The 22,220-nt window shown below is 53.0% G+C and overlaps 1 protein-coding gene and 1 pseudogene across 1 annotated transcript; both read left to right on the top strand.

Annotated features, from left to right (window-relative positions):
• Nucleotides 1–2,577: 2,577 nt before the first annotated feature.
• On the top strand, nucleotides 2,578–5,719 carry LOC128916749 (olfactory receptor 14A16-like; annotated as a pseudogene).
• Nucleotides 5,720–21,231: 15,512 nt separating this feature from the next.
• LOC128916748 (olfactory receptor 14C36-like) lies at nucleotides 21,232–21,996 on the top strand. The gene has a single exon (XM_054218766.1). It carries the CDS (start codon nucleotides 21,232–21,234, stop codon nucleotides 21,994–21,996), a length of 765 nt encoding a protein of 254 aa, XP_054074741.1.
• Nucleotides 21,997–22,220: the final 224 nt, after the last annotated feature.

Genomic DNA, 22,220 nt, shown 5'->3' with positions numbered 1-22,220 from the left:
TCGGACACCGGCATTTCGTGGGGAATGAGGCTGAAAGCCTTTCTGACTTTGAGGTAAAAGACAACCTCTGCTCTCCCCGCATCCAGCAATCCCGTCCTTTCATCAGAGGAAGCAAAGAGGATGGCCAGGCACAGTCTTCCCGGGGCAAATTCAGTCCCTTCTCTATTCAGTACCCAGAAATGGAATCCAAGTGCGCTTGCAATGGGGACAGCCTAAACCCTTTGGCTTTTGCCCTTTGGGCCTTTTTCAGAAAGTGCACGCAGCCTTTGAGTGCTGCCAGTCGTTAAGGACTTCCCGCAAACTCCAGATCCTTTCAAAGACGATGGGGAGTGGCTTTACTGTGGCATCGCCCTGCCCTCTCAGCTCCCTTGGACGCCACCCCTCCAGTCTCATCGACTGGTAAGGATTGAGCTGGCTCAAGTAACTCCCGACTTGATCCAAATTCACCACGGAGGCCTTGCTGGAGGAGACTAAGGCAAGAAGGACACAGAAAATCTCGGATTCATCTACACCTGCTGTTACTAAATTCCAGCAGTGGCCACTCATTCTCTTGGTTTCTTCTTTAACTGCTCCTGAAGCAGTGGCCTCTCCTCTTGGTGCCCTTGAACCCCTTGCAAGGGTCTACACTTGGGAAGCTCTAGCTTACCTAAAGCCACCCCCATTTCTAAATTCTAAAACTCCTTGAGTTCCTGCATCTACCTCTTGGATACTCTCTTTTTACTATGGAACTTCCTGATGAGGTCCCATTTTAGCCAATTCTCTGTCCAGAGATACCTGGTTGTTTTCCCGTGTATTGGTGTGAACAGTTCTTGTACTTGAAAGATAGTCCTTCCAACTCAGGACCACAAACCAAGGAGGAGGTGCCTTGATTGACAAAGCTGACCGCCTTTGCTCAGCAGGGGCAAAGGAGATCTGCCACTGTCCAGGTTTCCTGTCTCATACCAGAAGTAACAAGACCTTTCTCGTGCGCAGCTCTCTCTGATAGGAGAATTTACACGGCTGGAAAAAAGTGTCTCTCCACAGGTGCAAGAGAGACCACACAGTATTACTTCAGTCCCTTTCCCAATAGGAGCATTTGCCCGGTGCTCTCCTGTGAATGTCAGGGGGTGCTGGGCTGACTTTTGCCTGCCGCGTGCCCACCCAGCTTCACTCCAGCTCCCCCACCTTCTTCACTCGCCTTGCTGTCTGCAGGGCTGTTTCTCTCCATGTGTCTCACTCCTCTCTCTTTTAGCCTTTCTTCAATATGCTGTCACAGAGGTGCCACGAGAATTGCTTACGGGCGCAGCTTTGGGCAGTGGCATGTCCGTTTTGGAGCCAGCTGAAATGGGCTCTCTCTCACATGGAGTCAGCTCTTGATCTCTTTTCTCCTAAGCTGCCTCTGCACCCCCCCTCACCCCTACCAAAACCTATCCATGTCAACTCAATACACAGGGCCACTGATGTCCCCAGGAAGACGCAAAGTCATTGATGATCCCAAGACTCCCTCAGGTTGGTTAAGTAAGAGTTGGTCCACTTCCTCTCCTTGATTACTGGTTATTTATGTCAGAGCAGAGATGTGCTGGACCTCAGTCGTGGCACCAGGGCCAAGCTCAGGCGTGCAACAGAGCAAGCTGTTCCCAAGTGCCCAAGTACCGTGCAGGCAAAAGGTTTGGTTCAGAGCATGCTGGGGGGGGATGGCAGATGGCAACGTAAAGGCGAAATGAGGAGATCAAACCCTGCTCTCCTCAGGACGAGAGAGAAGCAGGGCTGGATGGTGCAGCCCCGGCAGGAGAGGGTTTTGCTGTCTGTGGGGTCTCTGCAGCCCCAGAGGGCCTGTGGTGCAGGTGAAGCTGATCTCCAGGAAGGACAAGGTGCTTTTCAAAATGTCCTTGGCTATAGACATCCCGTGATCCAGGAACACTGTTCCTTGACTGCGTCATCACAGGTATGACTGAAGGATGTGGGAGAAGCACTGCCTACATCTACCGGATTGAGATGCGACAGGACTTGCCTCACTGCAGTTGCTTGAATGAAAGCACCGAACGTGTCTCAAGTTCTCTTGGGGTCTGTTACACGGCTGCTCTGAATGGGGATGGTGTTCGTGCAAGTCTTGTGCTGTCCCTGCTGGCTGCACGCAGTTGTGCTGGAGAGCCCTGGCACCTCAGGCAGCACCACGGGATGGAGTTAACCTTGAAATTGGGCAGCTGCCCTGAATTAGGTTAGGCATTGTAGGGGTGTCAATGAGAAACCAGCCCTAATGGAGATCTGGTAAAGACAGCTGGTGGAGAAGAGAGAGAGAGAGAACTCTTCCAGTGGCAATGACTCCATTTGCTCAGAGGAATAGCTCTATAGGCTGCCCTGGACATATTGAGCAGGAACAGGCTTCATTGTCCTAAACATGGACATCTGCTGTCACTTCAGCTGGCCAAAGCAATGTCCCAAAATGACGGCCCCAGACGCTGCCCTGTCCCGCTGAACCGCTCCGTTAGAGCTTACTGTTACCTGCAAGTGTTCTGGACCACCTCTGGCACCTCAGATGTCCCCTGTTGTTTGCGAGGGTACAGGAGGTAGGGGAGATTTCTCCCTTTCACTATTTGGATGTCCTATCTCATAGTGGGACAAGAAGAGGTGATTCTTGGACCTAGATTCTTGGTCCAAGAATCAACTCCTCTTGTCCCTAACTCTGTCTCTGGGAGGGGAAAGAACCCAGCTGGAAAGAAGTCTCTCTCCCCAGCTGAGGAAGGGAACATCAGTAATGACTTCAGTTTGTTTCACAGGCGGTTCCCCTGGAGCCCCAGGGAGATGTTTGAGGGAGCCAAGAGGGGACAGAGGAAGCGCTGCCTCGGGCTGGTCCTCTGCTGCGGAGCTGGGCTGGGCTCCTGGGACGGAGGGAGCTCATGGCAAGCGGGCAGCGCTGCAGAGAGACAGCTCTGCCCAGGAGCAGGGCTGGGGGCACTGCCTGCAGGCAGCGAGAGGAGATCTGTGAGGCTGAGAGAGCTTAAAGCAGTTGGGAGTGGGAGGACGTTGAGACCTCTTTGGGGAAGAAATCTTCACAGCCCTCTGCGCGGTAAGCCTCTGGCTGCAGGGCACTGCAGCTTCAGTTCCTGGAGGGATCTCCTAGACCTGGTGCCTCTGACAGCCGACGGCATCTGTCAGGAGGACTCTCTTAGTTTCTCTACTGTACAGGAGGAGGGTGTGCTCCCGAGCAGGGCTTCCCTGCTGCGCCATCAGAGGCACAGGGCACGACGGCTGCTTTCTGCTGGGGATGGTTGTGGAGGTGTGCAAGTGGGCGTGCAGCCAGGGGTGCCCAGGGCTGTCCTTCAGAGCAGGGTCCCTGCACCCCAGGGGCTGTTTGCCGGGGCAGGGCCTCTGCCGTCTGCCAGGGTCAGCTCTCAGCCTGCCCGGGGAGCTCCCCCCGGAGCTTCTGTGGGGAGAAGCTGTGGGTGGAAGGAGAAACTCCGGCAGGGCAGGGCCCTGCTGTCGAGGGGGTGCTGCGTGGTTCGGGGCTGCCCACAGCTGCAGGTGACTACAGGAGACTTTTCAAGAAGCACAGCGAGGCAGGCTCTGCCTGAAAGGCAAGGATTCTGTTCTTTTAATCTCCTACTCTGCGTTTTCTGGGTGGGCAGAGAGCTTTATCTCTCAGTTCAGGAGGAGGCACTGAAATTCCCAATCTGTTTCTGTTAGAGGTGAATGAACCAGGGAGTATCAGGAAGCAACACCCTGCTGCTCACAGACAGCACCAATATCGCTTTTCCAGCCTCATCAGGGTTGCTCGATGTCCCCACGGGAGCCTGCACAGCCAGAGATGGCCCTGGGCAGTGCCCTGCTGCCGGGAGGGGTGTGCAGGGCAGAGCTGAGCCCCCAGCGGGTGGGATGGGCTCTGGGGGCACTGGCAGGGAGGAGACCTGGGCGCAGACAAAGGGCTCCGGGCAGGGGCAGCTCCAGGCAGCAGAGACATGGGCAAGGGCTGGGGGGAAATGCCGACACGCACTGGGGAGGGGGCGTTCAGGCAGCTCTCTTTTGGTCCTTCACTGGAGTTGTCTTCTGGGCGTTGACTGAGGGGCAATGACGTGACTCTCTAGAGCACCCCATCTCTGGGACCCCTGACTGTCCGCTTTGCCTGTCCTGCTGGGCTTGCCAGCTGCCCCCAGAAAGGCACAGCTCTCCGGTGGGATCCCAGGGAGGGCTGAGCCTTTCCTCGGGGGTTCGGCACTCTCCTCTCCAAGTCCTTTGCTTCTCGCTGGGAGGGGTTGTGTCGTGTCCTGCTGTCTCCATCACACTCACAGCTCCACCTCTGGGCTGAGACAGAGAAGAGTTCGCAGATCTGCTCTTTGAACCAGTGCTCCTCTGCTCCCGTGGGAGCTCAGCTGTTTGGGTTTTATGCAAGAGCAAGTTGTGTGTGAATTCATCTTCAGGTGCAGCGCAAGCAAAAGTGCAGGACAGATGGGAAAAAGACTGATGGACACTGCAGCTCTCCTGGCTCTGCACTAGGCCAAAGGGAGCTGAGCCTGTTTGCTTGTCCCGTCTCAAGACTCTTCCCATTTTTAGTGATAAAACTGAGGATTTCTGCCCTTAAAAAGAACACTCACCAGATGTGATAGTGAAAAATGAAAAACACAGACAACGTAAGAAAAAGGGAGCATCTTTGCTCAAAGAAGGCTGTCCTAATTTTTCCCTGTGTTTTTCCTTCTTTGGACAGAGCCCCCATGACAAGAAACAGCAAATGTCCAACAGCAGCTCCATCACCCAGTTCCTCCTCCTGGCATTCGCAGACACGCGGGAGCTGCAGCTCTTGCACTTCTGGCTCTTCCTGGGCATCTACCTGGCTGCCCTCCTGGGCAACGGCCTCATCATCACCGCCGTAGCCTGGGACCATCACCTCCACACCCCCATGTACTTCTTCCTCCTCAACCTCTCTGTTCTTGACCTGGGCTCCATCTCCACCACTCTCCCCAAATCCATGGCCAATTCCCTCTGGGACACCAGTGTCATCTCCTACGCGGGATGTGCTGCCCAGGTCTTTCTGCTTGCCTTCTTCTTTGAAGCAGAGTTTGCCCTTCTCACCATCATGGCCTACGACCGCTACGTGGCCATCTGCAAACCCCTGCACTACGGCACCCTCCTGGGCAGCAGAGCTTGTGTCCACATGGCAGCAGCTGCCTGGGGCAGTGGCTTTCTCACTGCTCTGCTGCACACGGCCAATACATTTTCACTGCCCCTCTGCCAGGGCAATGCTATTTACCAGTTCTTCTGTGAAATCCCCCAGATCCTCAAGCTCTCCTGCTCACACGCCTACCTCAGGGAAGTTGGGCTTCTTGTTCTTACTGTCTATTTATTGTTTGGTTGTTTTGTTTTCATCGTGGTGTCCTACGTGCAGATCTTCAGGGCCGTGCTGAGGATCCCCTCTGAGCAGGGATGGCACAAAGCCTTTTCCACGTGCCTCCCTCACCTGGCCGTGGTCTCCCTGCTTGTCAGCACTGCAGTGTTTGCCCACTTGAAGCCCCCCTTCCTCTCCTCCCCATCCCTGGATCTGGTGGTGGCTGTTGTGTACTTGGTGGTTCCTCCAACAGTGAATCCCCTCATCTACGGCCTGAGGAACAAGGAGCTCAAGGGTGCCCTCTGGAAGGCCTGTGATTCTACCAGTTTGCTTCAGCAGCAGCGAATCTCCCATCTCTCTTTACAAGTGACCTCGTATTTATTTCCGGCAGCATTTGTCTTGTGGTCATTGTATCAGTTATAAACCTGTCACTACACAAATACTTGCTTTTTTCATAGAATCATAGAATCATAGAACGGTTTGGGTTAGAAGGGACCCTATAAATCATCCCTGCCATGGGCTCCCGTACCTGCTGAAGACTCCTGTTCTTCAGGGCGCTATCAGGAGCTACCAGAAGAGCACAAGAGGTGTCCAGAGACACCGCGTGCCTTGCGTTGGGTGCACAATGGATGGAGTATCACAAGAAGGTAAAAGCAAAAGATGGCCAGGCTAATGAGGGCCATGGGCTAGATCCCGTGATGAGCCTGACACACTCCCTGAGAGAGATGGAATGTCCCGTGATTGTCCACAGAGCCCTGGGAAGGGTCTGCTTCCCAGCCTGGCCAGCACAGCCAGTGTGGGCTCTCCTCGTTGCCCAGGGGCTCCACAAGCCCCTTGCTCTGCAGAGCAGCACCACCAGCTTGAGGCCTTGCAGGGAGCATGGGGAGGGAACCAGGAATGTCTGGCCAGGCAAGCACTGACCGGGTCAGCTGGGGAAAGACTCTCTGGGGAGCAGGCCTGTCCCTGGAGAAGCATGGGGCACCGCGTGTGTGTCAGAAATGAGATGTGAGAAGGAGAATCAGGTTTCTCTGTCACACATCAGCTCGCAGCAGCTCCTGCGCGACAAGGGCACTGCTGGAGGCTGCCCAAGCAGGAAGGCTGATAAGGACAGAGCCCTGAGGGCTGTCAGGGGACTGTGCCAGGGTTGCATCTCCCCACCCTGAATGAACTTACCCTCTACCGTTCCTGTGCAGCAGGTCTATGGGACCACATTTGGGGCAGCAGGGCTGTGCCAGTGACGGACAGTGCCCTGGCAGCGGCCTCGAAGCAGCCATTAGGAAGTGAAAGCAAGGACAGGCTACAGAAAAGGCTTTGATATTTAGTGCCTGTGTCACACGGGCATGTTTTGAGAAAAGGCAAAGCTCACCTGTACTTGATGGTGGCATGAGAAGTCAGGAGTCCTTCCTCTCTGCCCCTAATTTTACTCAGCCCCTGTATGTTCCTCTGTTGGGATGAGTGGTTTTGTGATGTGTCTCTTTGCCTCAAAATGGCTCCTCCCAGCTGTTGGCCAGTCAGGGTCCTGTAAAAGAAGCGACTCACAAGCAACACCTCAATTTGGGTCACCTTTGCCTGCTTCGCGCCCTCTCTTCTTCTGTCATCGTCTCCGATGGACTCCGCATCCAATATCCATCAGCTTCCTCTTTACCGGCACCTGTCTCTGCCCTGCCTCCATGGGATGGCAGAGCTGTCGTGGGACAGGCTGGGTGGTGGGAGGGCAGCCATGGATGGGTAGGGTTCCTCAGGAAGGCAGGCATGGTGGTGAGGAGGCAGAGGTGTGCTCTGTGCACAGGGGAGCAGGGAGCGCAGAGGGCCTTGTCTCGGAGGAAGCCTTGTAGTCGCTGCTCCAGCCTTACGTGGGTAGTTGAACCACCACAAAATCTGCTGCAAGGTCAGTGGCGCTGGAAAGAATCAGCCCAAGAGAATTCCAGAGGATGCTGAAGACCAGTTTTGGCCGAGAAAGCTCCTGAGCTGACCACATTTGCACTCTTACTCACAGACAAGGAGGAACTGGATGGGGCTCATAGAATCACAGCAGTTGGAAGGGAGCCATGAGGATCATCAAGTCCAACTCTTGACTCCACACAGGGCAACCTGCAAGTTAAGGCACATATCTAAGAGTGTTGTCACGTCACTTCTTGATCAATGGCAGGCTTGGGGTCATCGACCCCTTCACCACTCTTCTAGGGAAGAACTTACTTCCAATAGCCAGTCTGAACTTTGACAGACACAGCTGTAAGCCATTCCCTTGCATCCTATCACCGGACACTAGAGAAAAGAGGTCAGCACCTCCCTCTGCACTCCCCAGCAGGAGGACGTTGAAGACAGCAACGAGGTCACCCCTTGGCAATGAGAGTCACCCTTCACATCACAAGGCCCTTGTTACGTCCTGGTCTGACTACGTTTGGTCCGGGAGGGGTTCGGGCTGATTATGAGCATGAGATTAAGACACAAATGAGGTCAGATGCCGCTCACTGCAGATTTATTGTTATTCCCCAGCATTAGTCACCAAGACGAGCAATAGAGTAAAGGAGGAAATAGAGAACAGGAAGAAGAGAGGAGTGTTACGGAGCACAGCAAGAGTATAGTCACCACCACAGGCCCGCTGGCATCTTGACGGTCCTTGGAGTTCAACGGTGTCCCGTTGATCTGTAGTTCTCAAGTGAGGGTGGTGAGGGTCCCAGCTGGGGGCTGGCATGGCACTAGTTTATAGTCCCTGTCGGCTCGTGGTTCAATCCATCAGCATGCGGGTTGTCTTGGCAGGGACAACTCCCACTAGACCGGGTTACTCAAAGATCCCATCCAACCTCGCCTCGAAACCTCCAGGGAAGAGGCATCCACAACTTCTCTGGGCAGCCGGTGCCAGTGTCTCACCACCCTCAGAGGGAAAGATTTCTTCCCAATAGCAAAGGTAAATCTACCCTCTTTTAATAGAAAATTTGTCCAATTGCTACACTCCCTGACAAAGAGTTACTCTCCACCTTTTCTGTAGCCCTTTAGGGACTGGAAGGGGCTCTAAGGTCTCCCCAGAGCCTTCTCTTCTCCAGGCTGGACACCCCCAACTCTCTCAGCCTGTCCTCATGGCAGAGGTGCTCCAGCCCTCGGATTGTCTTCATGTCCTCTGAACTCACTCCAACAGGTCCGTGTCCTTCTTATATTGTGGGCCCCAGAGCTGGACACAGGACTCCAGGTGGGGGTCTCACTAGAGCGGAGCAGAGGGGGAGAATCACCTCCCTCAACCTGCTGGCCATGCTGCTCGTGATGCAGCCCAGGATGCAGTTGGCTTTCTGGGCTGTGGCACCCATCGCCAGCTCATGTTGAGCCTCTCAGCAACCAATACACCCAAGGCCTTCTCCTCAGGGATGCTCTCAAGCCATTCTCTGCCCAGCCTGTAGATATGCCTGGGTTTGCTGTGACGCAGTGCAGGACCTTGCACTCAGCCGTGTTGAACTTCATGACGGTTGCACGGGCCCAGCTCTCCAGCCTGTTCAGGTCCCTCTGGATGGCATCCCTTCCCTCCAGCGTGTTGACCGCACCACACAGCTTGGTGTCATCAGCAAGCTTGTTGGGGTGCACGCAATCCTACTCCCCATGTTGCCAACCAAGATGTTGAACAGCACCGGTCCCAGTACCAACCCTTGAGGAACGCCACTCATCACTGCTCGCCACTTGGATATTGAGCCATTGACCGCAACTCTTTGAGTACAGCCATCCAGTCAATTCTGTATCCGTCGAGCGATCCTTCCACCAAATCCACGACTCTCCAATTTAGAGACCAGGATGGTGAGCGGGACAGCGTCAAATTCTGTGCACAAGTCCAGGCAGATGATATCAGTTGCTCTTTCCTTATCCACAAATGCCTACCACCACCATCGCAGGAGGCCATCATATTTGTCAGTCACGATTTGCCCTTAGTGAAGCCATATTGGCTGTCACCAGTCACCTCCTTATTTTCCATGGGCCTTAGCCAAGTTTCCAGGAGGAATCTCCTCCATGACCTTGCTGGGAACAGAGGCGAGACTGACCGGCCTGTAGTTCCTCACATCTAACTATATTCTCTTGTCGAAAACAGGTGCTGTGTTTCCCCTTTTTCAGCCAGCAAGAACTTCACGAGTTCTCAAATATGATGGATAGTGGCTTGGTAACTTCATCTGCCAGTTCCTTCAGGACCCGCGGATTAATCTCATCAGGTCCCATGGACTTGTGCACCTTCAGCTTCCTTAGATGGTCTCGTACTTGATCGTCACCTACTGTGGGCAGTATCTCATTCTCCCAGGCCCTGCCTTTGCCTGCTGTGACTTGGGAGGTGTGGCTAGAACCCTTGCCGGTGAAGACCAAGGCAAAGAAGTCATTGAGTATAGAATCATAGAATCATAGGGTTGGAAGGGACCTCTGGAGATCATCTAGTCCAACCCCCCTGCCAGAGCAGGGTCACCTAGAGCAGGTTACACAGGAACACGTCCAGGTGGGTTTTGAATGTCTCCAGAGTTGGAGACTCCACCACCTCTCTGGGCAGCCTGTTCCAGTGCTCTGCCACCCTCAGGGTAAAGAAGTTCCTCCTCATGTTTAGGTGGAACTTCCTATGTTCAAGTTTGTGCCCATTGCCTCTTGTCCTGTCCCTGGGCACCACTGAAAAGAGCCTGGCCCCATCCTCCTGACACCCACCCTTTAAGTATTTATAAGTGTTGATAAGGTCACCCCTCAGACGTCTTTTTTCCAGACTGAAGAGACCCAAATCCCTCAGCCTTTCCTCATAAGAGAGGTGTTCCAGTCCCCTAATCATCTTTGTAGCTCTCTGCTGCACCCTTTCCAGCAGTTCCCTGTCCCTCTTGAACTGGGGAGCCCAGAACTGGACACAGTACTCCAGGTGCGGCCTCACCAAGGCAGAGTAGAGGGGGAGGATGACCTCCCTTGACCTGCTGACCACACTCTTCTTGATGCACCCCAGGATGCCATTGGCCTTCTTGGCCACAAGGGCACATTGCTGACTCATGGTCAACCTGTTGTCCACCAGGATTCCCAGGTCTCTTTCCACAGAGCTGCTCTCCAGCAGGTCAGCACCCAACCTGTACTGGTGCATGCGGTTGTTCCTCCCCAGGTGCAGCACCCTACACTTGCCCTTGTTGAACTTCATAAGGTTTCTCTCTGCCCAGATCTCCAACCTGTCCAGGTCTCTCTGTATGGTGGCACAGCCTTCCAGTGTGTCAGCCACCCCACCCAGCTTGGTGTCATCAGCAAACTTGCTGAGGGTGCACTCTATCCCCTCATCCAGGTCATTGATGAATATATTGAACAGGACTGGACCCAGTACTGACCCCTGGGGAACACCACTCGTCACTGGTCTCCAACTAGACTCTGTGCCCCTAATCACAACCCTCTGAGCTCTATCTTTCAACCAGTTTTCTATCCACCCCACTGTCCATTCATCTAACCCACACTTCCTAAGCTTCCCTATGAGGATGCTGTGGGAGACCATGTCAAATGCCTTGCTTAAGTCAAGGTAGACCACATCTACCGCCCTCCCCTCATCTATCCATCTAGTCATGCCATCGTAGAAGGCTATCAGATTAGACAGACATGATTTCCCCTTGGTGAATCCATGCTGAGTACTTCTGATAGCTTTCCTTTCCTCCACGTGCCTTGAGATGACACCCAGAACGAGCTGTTCCATCATCTTTCCAGGGATGGAGGTGAGGCTGACCGGCCTGTAGTTCCCCGGCTCTTCCTTTTTGCCTTTCTTGAAGACTGGAGTGACATTGGCTTTCCTCCAGTCCCCAGGCACCTCGCCTGTTCTCCAGGACTTTTCAAAGATGATGGAGAGCGGCCCAGCAATGACTTCTGCCAGCTCCCTCAGCATTCTCGGGTGCATCCCATCAGGGCCCATGGACTTATGAATATCTAGATGATCTAATTGGTCCCTCACTCGCTCCTCCTCAACCCAAGGGAAGTCTTCTTCTTTCCCTGTTACTTTATTCAATGCCTGGGACTCCTGAGGGCTGGGCCGAGCAGAAAAGACCGAAGCAAAGAAGGCATTCAGTAACTCTGCCTTCTCCACATCCTCCGTCACCATGACTCCTGCCTCATTCAGCAGTGGGCCTACAACTTCTCTGGTCTTCCTTTTGCTTCCTATATACTTGCAGAAGCTCTTTTTGTTGTGCTTGATGTCCCTAGCCAGGTCTAATTCCAAGGCGGCCTTGGCTTTCCTTGTTTCATCCCTGCACGCTCTGGTGGCATTCTTGTAATCCTCCCAAGGGGTCAGTCCCTTTTTCCACTTATTATAAACTTCCTTCTTCCACTTGAGCTTTTTCTGAAGCTCCCTGCTCAACCATGCAGGTCTCCTGCGTCCCTTGGCCGATTTCTTTCTCTTAGGGATGCACCGATCCTGAGCTTGGAGGAAGTGGTCTTTGAATATCAACCAGCTTTCTTGAGCCCCTTTGCCTTCCAGAGCCCTAGCCCACGGGATCTCTCCAAGCAGTTTCTTGAAGAGGTCAAAGTTAGCCCTCCTGAAATCCAAGGTTGTGATTTTACTTCTTGTTGATGTTTTGTGGATAGTACCCATGATCCTGAACTCAATCATTTCATGATCACTACAACCTAGGGTGCCCCCAACCTTAATGTCCTCCACCAATCCCTCTGTGTTTGTACCTCAGCCTTCTCCATATCCCGGGTGACCAGGTCTCCCGTTTCCTTCCTGAGTGGGCGCACATTTTCCCTAGTCTTCCTTTTGTCACTGACATAGCTATAGAAGTTTTGCTTGTTGCCCTTGGCGTTCCAGGCCACACTTAACTCCATCTGGGCTTTGGCTTGCTTAACCTGACTCCTGGCTGCTTGGACAATTTCCCTTTATTCCTCCCCGTCTACTTGTCCTTGCTTCCACCTTGCTTCCTTTTTCTTTGATTTACCCTTGGTAACTCCATGCTGATGGTTCTTGGACACGTTCTTCTGCTATTGGTGCCCAGAAATGTCCCCCAGGAAGACTCTCAGTGATGGCACACTGATCACCAAAGTGAGCTTGTACAGCCTGGGCTTCCCTGGGTTGCACTCTTGGCCTCTTGCACAGAGGAGTGCAAGACCGATTTTTCACTTCTCACAAGAGACCTCTGCCGATCCCATGACCTTTCAAAAGGGATATTCCAAAGAAACATCGATCTTCCCCTGCAACCTCATTACCACCAGTCTCCCTCTAATGCAGCGTGTTTACTTCCTCTAATCTTTCATATACTCACACTTATCCTGGTGCAACGGCCGTTTCTGCAGTCATTGTTTCAGACGCAGGCTGTCTAGGCAAAGGCCCTTTCCATTATTCTCCAGTTTTCTCCTGCCTTTGCTCTTTGCTCATTCAGATACCTCTCACCTGTGCTGCTGCTTTGAGCTTCTGGGATTAAAAGCTTGCCTGTCTTTACACACTCCAATTGTCTCCTAAGCCAGCTCTTTAATTGTGTTTAGATCTATCTTTTTGTGTCTACCTGCCTCAAATATTTCTCATTAAGATTTTCCCTTGCAGAAAGGCAAGCTCCTTAGTGGTAGCTTGTACTTAGCGTATGATTACAGAGTCTATTTTATCGTTTATGAAAACTGATTATGCTTTACTTGTCTTTTCTGAGGAACAGGACAAATTCTCCTGTGCCCGTGTGCAGCCAGGTCTCTCAGCTGAGCAGGTGGGAGATGGTGCAATGGGGCTGTAACATCCAGCTGCAGAGGTCAGTGGAGAAGTCTGATGCAAGGAGCAGTGATGGAAGTCCCAGGTGGCCAATGCCAGAAATGGTGGGGTGTGGGAGGTGAGGAGCAAAGCTGTCCACACAGTGCCAGACCCCAAGGGACCGCTTTTCCTCCCTGTCCAGACCTCCTGAGGAGACACTCTGCATCACTATCCCTTGGAGGATGCTTCTGTCACCTCTTCTTTACACTGAAAAGGAATAAAATATACCCTTGAAAAGCAAGAAATCGTTTTCATTAGATGCACTTGGAAACCTTCTTCCTTAACTACACTACAGAACCTCTCCAATTAGCTGTACTGCTCTTGAAGACTTGAAGAAAATTACAAAGAGAGAAATACCTTGTTAGGGCTTTCTGTCTTTTAATGAGCCCCACGGGGTATTTGCTGCTGGGTCCATGAGCCTCAGATCCTGAGAGAAGATTGAACAGAGTGCTCAAGAAATCAGAAGGAAAAACTCCAAGTACCTGGAAGCATTAAGGAGCCCTCTGAGGGCCTTTACTGACAAGGCCTCCCCAGGGACTCGTTAGAGCAGATAAGTGGAGGCTGTGACTGCAGGTGGGCAAAGGCAGAGTGCAGGTGGCTGTGATGCTGAGCAAACCCTGGCTTGGTTTGATGCAGCAGAAAGGCCAAGCCCTCGCCCCCGGCCCTGGCAAGGCAGTTCCTGTCCCTCACTTGTGGCCCAGGGCTCTTCCTGGGGCCAGTGGGATGCGAGGGGGAGCAATGCCAAGGGTAGGAACATTCTGTGGCACCTCCTGGCCTCCCAAAGAAGGGGCAAGGACGAAACAAAGTCCTGAGCTTCAAAAGAATCATCGACTCACACGATCATTTAGGTTGGAGAGGACCTTCAAGATCATTGAGTCCAACTGTAAACCTCACACTGCCACGTCCACCACTACACCACATCCCTACGTGCCACATCTCAACATCCCGTAAACACCTCCAGGGATGGTGACTCAGCCTGGGCAGCCTGTTCCAGTGCTTGACAAACATTTCAGTGAAGAAGTTTTTCCTACTATCCAATCTAAATCTCTCCTGGCACAACTTACAACCATTTCCTCTCTTCATATATCTCGTTACTTGGGAGAAGAGACAACACCCACCTCCCTTATAACCTCCTTTCAGGAAGTTGTAGAGAGCGAGAAGGTCTTCAACCTCCTTTTCTCCAGGCTGAACACCCCCAGCTCCCTCAGACGCTCCAGAACCTTCACCACCTTCGTTCAGCTTCTTTGGAAATGCTCCAGGACCTCAATGTCTTTCTTAAACTGAGGGGACCAAAACCGGACACAGCACTCGAGGTGGGACCTCAGCAGTGCATAGTACAGAGGTACAATCGCTTCCCGAGTCCTGCTGGCCACACTGGTCCTCATACAGGCCAGGATGCTGTTGGCCACCTTGGCCACCTGGGCACACTGCTGGCTCGTACCCAGCCGGCTGTCAACCAGAACCCCCAGGTCCTTTTCTGCCAGGCAGCTCTCCAGCTGCTCTTCCCCAAACTTGTAACGCTGCATGGGGTTGTTGTGACCCAAGTGTAGGACCCGGCACTTGGCCTTGTTGAACCTCATACCATTGGCCTCGGCCCATCGATCCAGCCTGTCCAGATCCCTCTGCAAAGCCTTTCTACCCTCAAGCAGGTCGACACTCCAGCACAACTTGGTGTCTCCTGCAAACTTACTGAGGGTGCACTCGAAACATTCATACAAATCATTGATAAAGACATGAAAAGGAACTGGCCCCAGTTGTAGGCCCTGGGGAACACCACGTGTGACCAGCTGCCAACTGCATTAAACCCTGTTCACCACCACTTTGGCCACTCTTTGGCCCAACCATCCAGCCAGGTTTTTACCAGCGAAGAGTACGCCTGCCCAAGCCCTGAGCAGGCAGTTTCTCCAGAAGAATGCTTTGGGAAATGGCTGTCAAAGACTTTCTCAAAGTTTAGGTAAAGAACATCCACAGCCTTTCCCTCCTCCACTAAGCGGGTCACCTTCTCATAGAAGGAGATCAGGTTTGTCAAGCAGGACCTGCCTTTCATACACCCATGCTGACTAGGCCTGATCACCTGGTTGTCCTCATGTGCCGCATGATGGCACTCAGGATGATCTGTTCCATAATCTTCCCCAGCACCGAGGTCAGACGACAGGCCTGTAGGTCCCCGGATCCTCCTTCTCTCCCTTCTTGCAGATGGGCATCTGATAAATGATGGAAAGGGGCTTGGTGAGCTTCTCCAAGAGCTCCCTCAGTAACTTTGGGTGGATCCCATCTGGCCCCATAGACTTGTCTATGTCTAGGTCCTGTAGCAGGTCCCTCACTAGTCCCCTTGGATTATGGGGGCTCCATGCTGCTCCCCATCCCTGTCTTCCAGCTCAGGGGCTGCGTACCCAGAGAACTACTGGTCTTTACCGTTAAAGACTGAGGCAAAGAAGGTATGAAGTACCTCAGCCTTTTCCTCACCCATTATCACTATGTTTCCCGCTGCATCCAATAAAGGATGGAGATTCTCCTTAGCTCTCTTTGTGTTTCTAATGTAATTATAGAAACATTTTTTATTGTCTTTTACGGCAGTAGCCAGGTAAAGACCTAGATGGCTTTGGCCCCTCTAATTTTTTCCCTGCATAAGCTCACGACATCCTTGTGGTCCCCCTGAGTTGCCCGCCCCTTCTTCAAAAGGTCATAAACTCCTTTTTTCCCCAAGTTCAAGACAAAGCTCTCTGTTCGGCCAGGCTGGTCTTCTTCCCTGCCAGCCTGGTTTTAGGCACATGGGGACGGCCTGCTCCTGTCCAGCCTTCCAGGACTCCTTTGCCCTTCAGGACTGCTTCCCAAGGGACTCCATCAACCAGGCCTCTAAAAAGGGCAAACTAAGATAACCAGGTACAAAGCACGGAGAGTTATTGCCGTTAGGTGCTCCTGACGGTGGAGGAGAAGCCCAAAAGAAGGAGCTCCGTGACACTGGTATGGTTCAATATTTCGTATCCCAGCTGCAATGAGGAAGGTCAGATGGTCAGTGGAGGAAGCAATGCTTCAGGAGGTTAAAAAAAGATGAGACAGAGCAAAAGAATGTAGAAGGATGAGAAAAGAGGCTCATGGGGACATTCGGGCACAGGCTGGAAGGAAAACAGAAGAATGGAGAGGAGAATCAGCCGAGAACAAGACGACATCCTTTTCTGCACAAAGAACAAACTTCTTATGGGACTTAGAGTAGGACTCCGCTATAAACAGTAGGTAAGTGATTGGATTTGGGCTCTTACCCAAGAGTCTCTTTACAGTCGATGGAGAAAAACATAGGGGTTTCTGAATTGTTCTTACTCTAGTCTATTTAAATACATCTTTTAGGATGGGCTAAGGGTAATTCTACTGAAAGATAAAACACCTCAGCAAAGTGGCTTTAACCTTTCATTAGGAGAGAAACAGAGAGAAAGCAGTATGGAGATGGTGACAAATGAGATGTGGGAAGTAAAGGTAAGCAGGAGAGACGGAGAAAAGGAGAAGGTTTGATTATCAGGGAAAACCAGAGCCAAAGAGGGCAAAGAGGAAAAGCCTGTGTTCTTCCTTCCATCCATTCTTGAACTTTGCCAGGTAGAACAGAAAGCTTTGTAAGCAGATTCCTCCTCAGTCACTGACAACTTTCTTGCTGAAAACCAGTTTTGATAAAACATTCTGGCTGTCAGGGGGAAAAATAAAAGAAGATTTAAAAAGGCGACTCAGAAGAGGGGAAGAAACACAAGGAAAAACCTATGGGTTTGCTTCTTTCGGGAGCCTCACCTTTACCTTCTCGTCCCTGACTGTTACAGCCCTGACCAGCTCTTCCCTGTTTGTAAGGAGGAAGTCCTGCAGGGCACTTCACCTCATGGCATCACAGTCACCCTTGTAAGCAGGACATCCCCAGTGAGCTCCAAAATTCTCCTGTAAGGCTTGCACCTCACCGTGTTGCCCCTTCAGCAAATGCTGGGGTAGTTCAGGTCTGCCATGAGAACCAGGGCCTGCAAACATGAGGTTTCTTCCAGGTGACTAAAGAAGGCCTCATCTGCTTCCTCTTCCTGAGCAGGGGATCCATAGCAGACAGACATCCACCCACCACAGCGGTGCCCATGTTCTGCCCTCCCGTGCTGGCCCTTCAGCTCTCAGTTGAGTCATCTTCCACCCCCCAGGCAGAGCCACAGGTGTTCCTGCTGCTCTCTCCCAGAAAGGGCAACTTCCCCTCTGGGTCCAGACCTATGGCATGATCAGCACCGACCCCCAAGTTTCTCTAGGAGAGATATTTGTAGTGCCCTGCAACTCCTCATGCTCTTCTCTTGTGAGAGGCATCCCAGTCAAGATGAGCCAGCTGCATGCGAACATTAAATGCTGAGCAAACGGTGCTTCAGTCCATGGGGACTTTGTGAAACTGGGATTCGGCCAACAGTAGTCACTTGAAGTTTTACAAGGAGAAGTGGCCAGTCCTGCATCGGTGTGTGCCGGGAGGAAGGGGGAGAATAAGCGCATCCATCAGGACAGGCTGGGACCTGACCGGCTGAGCAGAGGCTCTGAGGAGAAGGACCTGGGCCTGGGCACTACGAGCCAGTAGAGTATGGACATTATGAACAAGGCCAAGCTGCATTAGGAGGAACGTGGGCCACCCAGACAACCTGAGTTCTCGTCCCCCTCAGCTCAGCACCAGTGTGGCCCCACACACATGGCTGTGTCCCAGTGTGTTGCTCCCCATTTCTGAGAAGTAGTGGTGGACTAGAGAGTGTCGAGTGGAGGTCTGCCAAGGTGGGGTTGGGGATCTAGTGCACACGACCTGTGTGGGGTGGCTGAGGGACCTGGAGTTCTTCACCCCAGCACTGGGGGGGCTCCAAGCAGTATAGCAGTAGCCTGAGAGTGCTTGAAGGCTGCTTTCAGAGATGACGGACCTTTTCTTTCTCGTAAGGTACAGCATGAGAAAGAAATAACGACGCAACCTTCATCTGGGGAGGTCCAGACTGCACAGGAAGAAAAAGAAATGTCACTCCAAGGGCAGTGCTGTGCTGTAACAAGTCACCCAGAGGGAGACGGGATCAGCCCGAGGCTTTGTGTTTCAAGGAGCAGCCAGGGAGGATGGAGAGATATCAGTAAAGGAAGGAAGATGCTGAGGTGAGAGCAAGGTGTGGTAGCAGGGTGGGTGTCTACAGCCTGCAGAGAAAGAGGTGCAGGTGTGGGACACTGCAGGACAGCCTGTGGTGGAGCTGACAGAGGGATGAAGAAAGTCTGAAACGCACCAACAGAGATGAGCTCTTTCTGCCCTCGGCTATGGCTGCTGTCTCTGCCACTGATGCCTATGAGGAAGCACTTTATCCTGACACCATTAGCGTCTCATTGCCTCCCCTTCCCCGCCCAAGAGCCTGGGAGCTCTTGTTCCACAGTCCTGCCGTTGGCATTGAGCATCCCCACATCACACTGCCCCAGGAAGAGCCCGGAGTTACTTCTGAGGGACAGGATCTCCCTTCCCAGGGGCTGGGGGTCGCGGCTTGGTCCTTTGCCTGAATGTAACCCAGCCAGGCTTACTCCAAATCTATTCCGCCTTTACATTCCCTTTGCCTCTCTGCCACCAGTTGACTGCTCTAACCAGCCACTGTGGAGGCTTTGTCGGTAATGGTCCTCAGTGGGACCCATTAATGCTCCAGGAAACTTTGGGTTTTGAATCTGACTTCGACTTCATCTTCCTCTCAGGGTCTGAGTTTCATGGACTCAGTACCAAACCCACCAGAGGGGTCATTAAAACGCCTCGGGCCGGTCCTCTGCTGCGGAGCTGGGCTGGGCTCCTGGGACGGCGGGAGCTCATGGCAAGCGGGCAGCGCTGCAGAGAGACAGCCCTGCCCAGGAGCAGCTCCTCTGCCAAGCGCAGCAGGGCTGAGGGCACGGCCTGCAGGCACCCAGGGGAGATGTGTGAGGCCGGCAGAGCTTAAAGGCAGCCTGTGGTGGGAGAATACTGAGAGCTCACTGGGAGACATCCTCACAGCCTTTGCCACAGTCTCTGGCTGCAGGGCAATGAATCTGCAGCTGCTGGAGGGATCTCCAGAAGCAGGAACAACCCACAGCCTACGGGATCTGCAAGTACAACTCTCACAGTTTCTCTAGCGTAGAGGAGAAGGACAACGTGTGGAACAGGGCTTCCCTGCTGCGCCATCAGAGGGACAGGGCATGATGTGTCTCTGCTGCAGTATAATGTGGAGAGGCTTCCTGGATCAGTCTCCTAAAGCTGGCACGGCCCATGTCTCATGTGATCTGTCAGGAAGGCTCTCAAGGCTGCGTTGGTGTTGAGGATGTGCTCGAGAGCAGGGCGCCCCTACCACATCATCAAAGGTACAGGGCATGTCGGCTGCCTTCTCCCAGGGACGGCTGCAGGGCTGTGAAGGTGGGTGTGCATCCAGGGGTGCTCAGGACCGTCCTTGAGAGCAGGGTCCCCGTGTCCCAGGGAACTGTGTGCTGGGCCAGGGACTCTGCTGCCTGCCCGGGTCAGCTCTCAGCCTGCCCAGGGAGCTCCCCATGGCCCTGTGGGGAGAAGCTATGGAGGGAATGAGTGACTCCACCCAGGGCATGGCAGGGTCCTTCTGAAGTCGGGTGGGTGCTGTGTGGGTCAGGTTTCCAGCTCCAGATCACCCCCAGGACATTTGCTAATGGTCTTTTTGAAGAAGGACTACAAGGCAGCATTTACCTGAGAGAAAAAAAGTTGTAATTTTCCACTCTTGGTGGGATGGATGGGTAGTGGGAGATAGGAATTTCTTTTCCTGTTTAGGATGGCACCTCCCTGCCATCCCCTCAAGTGGGGATACCTTCCCCGGAGACATTTTGTGGTCTCCTCTCCCACACAGTAGAGTTCCCCACCCCTTAATATGCTGGTGATTTAGTCTTGAGTTGCCTTTCCAGCAGCCCAACCACCAAAGAGGAGAAATGCTCGAGTGTCTGACTGTGTCTCCCTGTCCTGACTCTCTTGGCAGAACTTTGGCATGTTCCCCTCTTGCCTCTGCTGTCGTTGTTCTTTCCCTTCTTTTTGCTGTGGTGAGGGGTGAGGATTCAGGTGCAGCTCAGACGCTGATGCTGCATGTCCTGTCACGCGGGTGTATCCATGGAGGAACAGCATCCAAATCCACTTATTTTTGGGGCTCTGGGGACGGCAGTGTGAGGGACTGAGAGTAAGACGACCCTCCCATCAGGATACCCCATCTTTAGGGTAGTTGACTCTCTCCCTGGAGCGTCCTGCTTGGCTGCACGCTGCCCTCCAGAAGGGCACAGCTCTCCCGTGGCATCTCTGTGTTGTCTAGGAGCCCCACAGAGTAGACATGTCAGTGCCAAGGCCACGTAAATCCAGCTGGAGGGCTGAAGGTAGGCAGCCGCAATGAGCCCTCTGTGTCCCTGGCTGGGAGGGGAGAGCCGAGATCCTCCTCGGGTCCAAAGAGATGGCATGAAGGGTTGGGAGACCTGCGCTTGTAAATGGTCTCCCTCTGCTCTCAGCAGTGTCCAGTTTCTTCTCATGGGAATGTCTGCTTGGGATTGTCCTCCAGCTGAGAGAGGTACCAGCACAGGGCAGCTGAGAGCAATTCCGATGGACAAACTCGCTGTCCTCACTCTGCACGGAGGGACGGTCCCCTTGGCTCTTAGGACCCACGAGGTTTCACTTGCAGCACAACAGAAATGACAGGGATTTCTGCCTTGAAAACACCCCTCGGCTGTGGTGGGAAAAGAGAACAGCAACAAAAAGGTGCCCTCAGCTCTGCTCTGCAGTCGGGTGAATTTGGGATGACAATGCTGAAAAGCCCTTTGATGCCACAAGCGGATTTAATCTGAGATCACCCCGTGTTCCTTTTTACCCATGGCTGTAGGGCAGGGCTGCATCCTGCAGAGCTCTCAGCTCCCTGCTGGACTGTCAGCCAGCACCAACCAGAGTGTACAGAAAGGACCTTCCAAAGGTCTTCCTGAAAGGGGAGACGCAGTTGGGTGGGGCTCTAAGAGCAATAGAATACTTTTATTTGAAAGAAGTCTGCTCTAATTTCTCACTTTTTTTTTTTTTTTTTTCTTCCATAGACAGGTCCCAGTGCCCAGAGACACCAAATGTCCAACAGCAGCTCCATCACCCAGTTCCTCCTCCTGGCATTCGCAGACACGCGGGAGCTGCAGCTCTTGCACTTCTGGCTCTTCCTGGGCATCTACCTGGCTGCCCTCCTGGGCAACGGCCTCATCATCACCGCCGTAGCCTGGGACCATCACCCCCATGTACTTCTTCCTCCTCAACCTCTCTGTTCTTGACCTGGGCTCCATCTCCACCACTCTCCCCAAATCCATGGCCAATTCCCTCTGGGATACAAGGACCATTTCCTCCTCAGGATGTGCTTCCCAGCTTTTTTTCTTTTTCTTTTTTATGTCAGCTGAGTATTTTCTTCTCACCGTCATGGCCTACGACCGCTACGTGGCCATCTGCAAACCCCTGCACTACGGCACCCTCCTGGGCAGCAGAGCTTGTGTCCACATGGCAGCAGCTGCCTGGGGCAGTGGCTTTCTCACTGCTCTGCTGCACACGGCCAATACATTTTCACTGCCCCTCTGCCAGGGCAATGCTATTTACCAGTTCTTCTGTGAAATCCCCCAGATCCTCAAGCTCTCCTGCTCACACGCCTACCTCAGGGAAGTTGGGCTTCTTGTGGTCAGTGTCTGTTTGGGCTTTGGGTGTTTTGTTTTCATCGTGGTGTCCTACGTGCAGATCTTCAGGGCCGTGCTGAGGATCCCCTCTGAGCAGGGACGGCACAAAGCCTTTTCCACGTGCCTCCCTCACCTGGCCGTGGTCTCCCTGCTTGTCAGCACTGCAGTGTTTGCCTACCTGAAGCCCCCCTTCCTCTCCTCCCCATCCCTGGATCTGGTGACAGCAGTTCTGTACTCCGCGGTGCCTCCAGCAGTGAACCCCTTCATCTACAGCATGAGGAACCAGCAGCTCAAGGATGCAGTGTGGAAACTGATGACTGGATGCTTTCAGAAGCATTAAACTGCTTGTCGTCTTCTGCAAATCACTCCTAATGGAACTCATTGCAGGTTGGTTTTGGTTGTGAGTTTGGGGTATTTTTGCTTTGTTTTCTATATTATAATATTGTCCACAGAGAAATGTCATTATTTGTGCCATTCCCAGTTATGTATTTATCCACCTTCTGTGTGTCCCAGAGACTGTGTAAAGGAGGAGCCACCCTCCCTCTCTGTTTTAACAAAATAAAG

This window comes from Rissa tridactyla, chromosome 12 (assembly GCF_028500815.1).
Source record: "Rissa tridactyla isolate bRisTri1 chromosome 12, bRisTri1.patW.cur.20221130, whole genome shotgun sequence".
NCBI classification, from domain to species: domain Eukaryota; kingdom Metazoa; phylum Chordata; class Aves; order Charadriiformes; family Laridae; genus Rissa; species Rissa tridactyla.
Note: the sequence above shows the minus strand (reverse complement) of the source record. Positions and strands in the feature narration are given on the sequence as shown.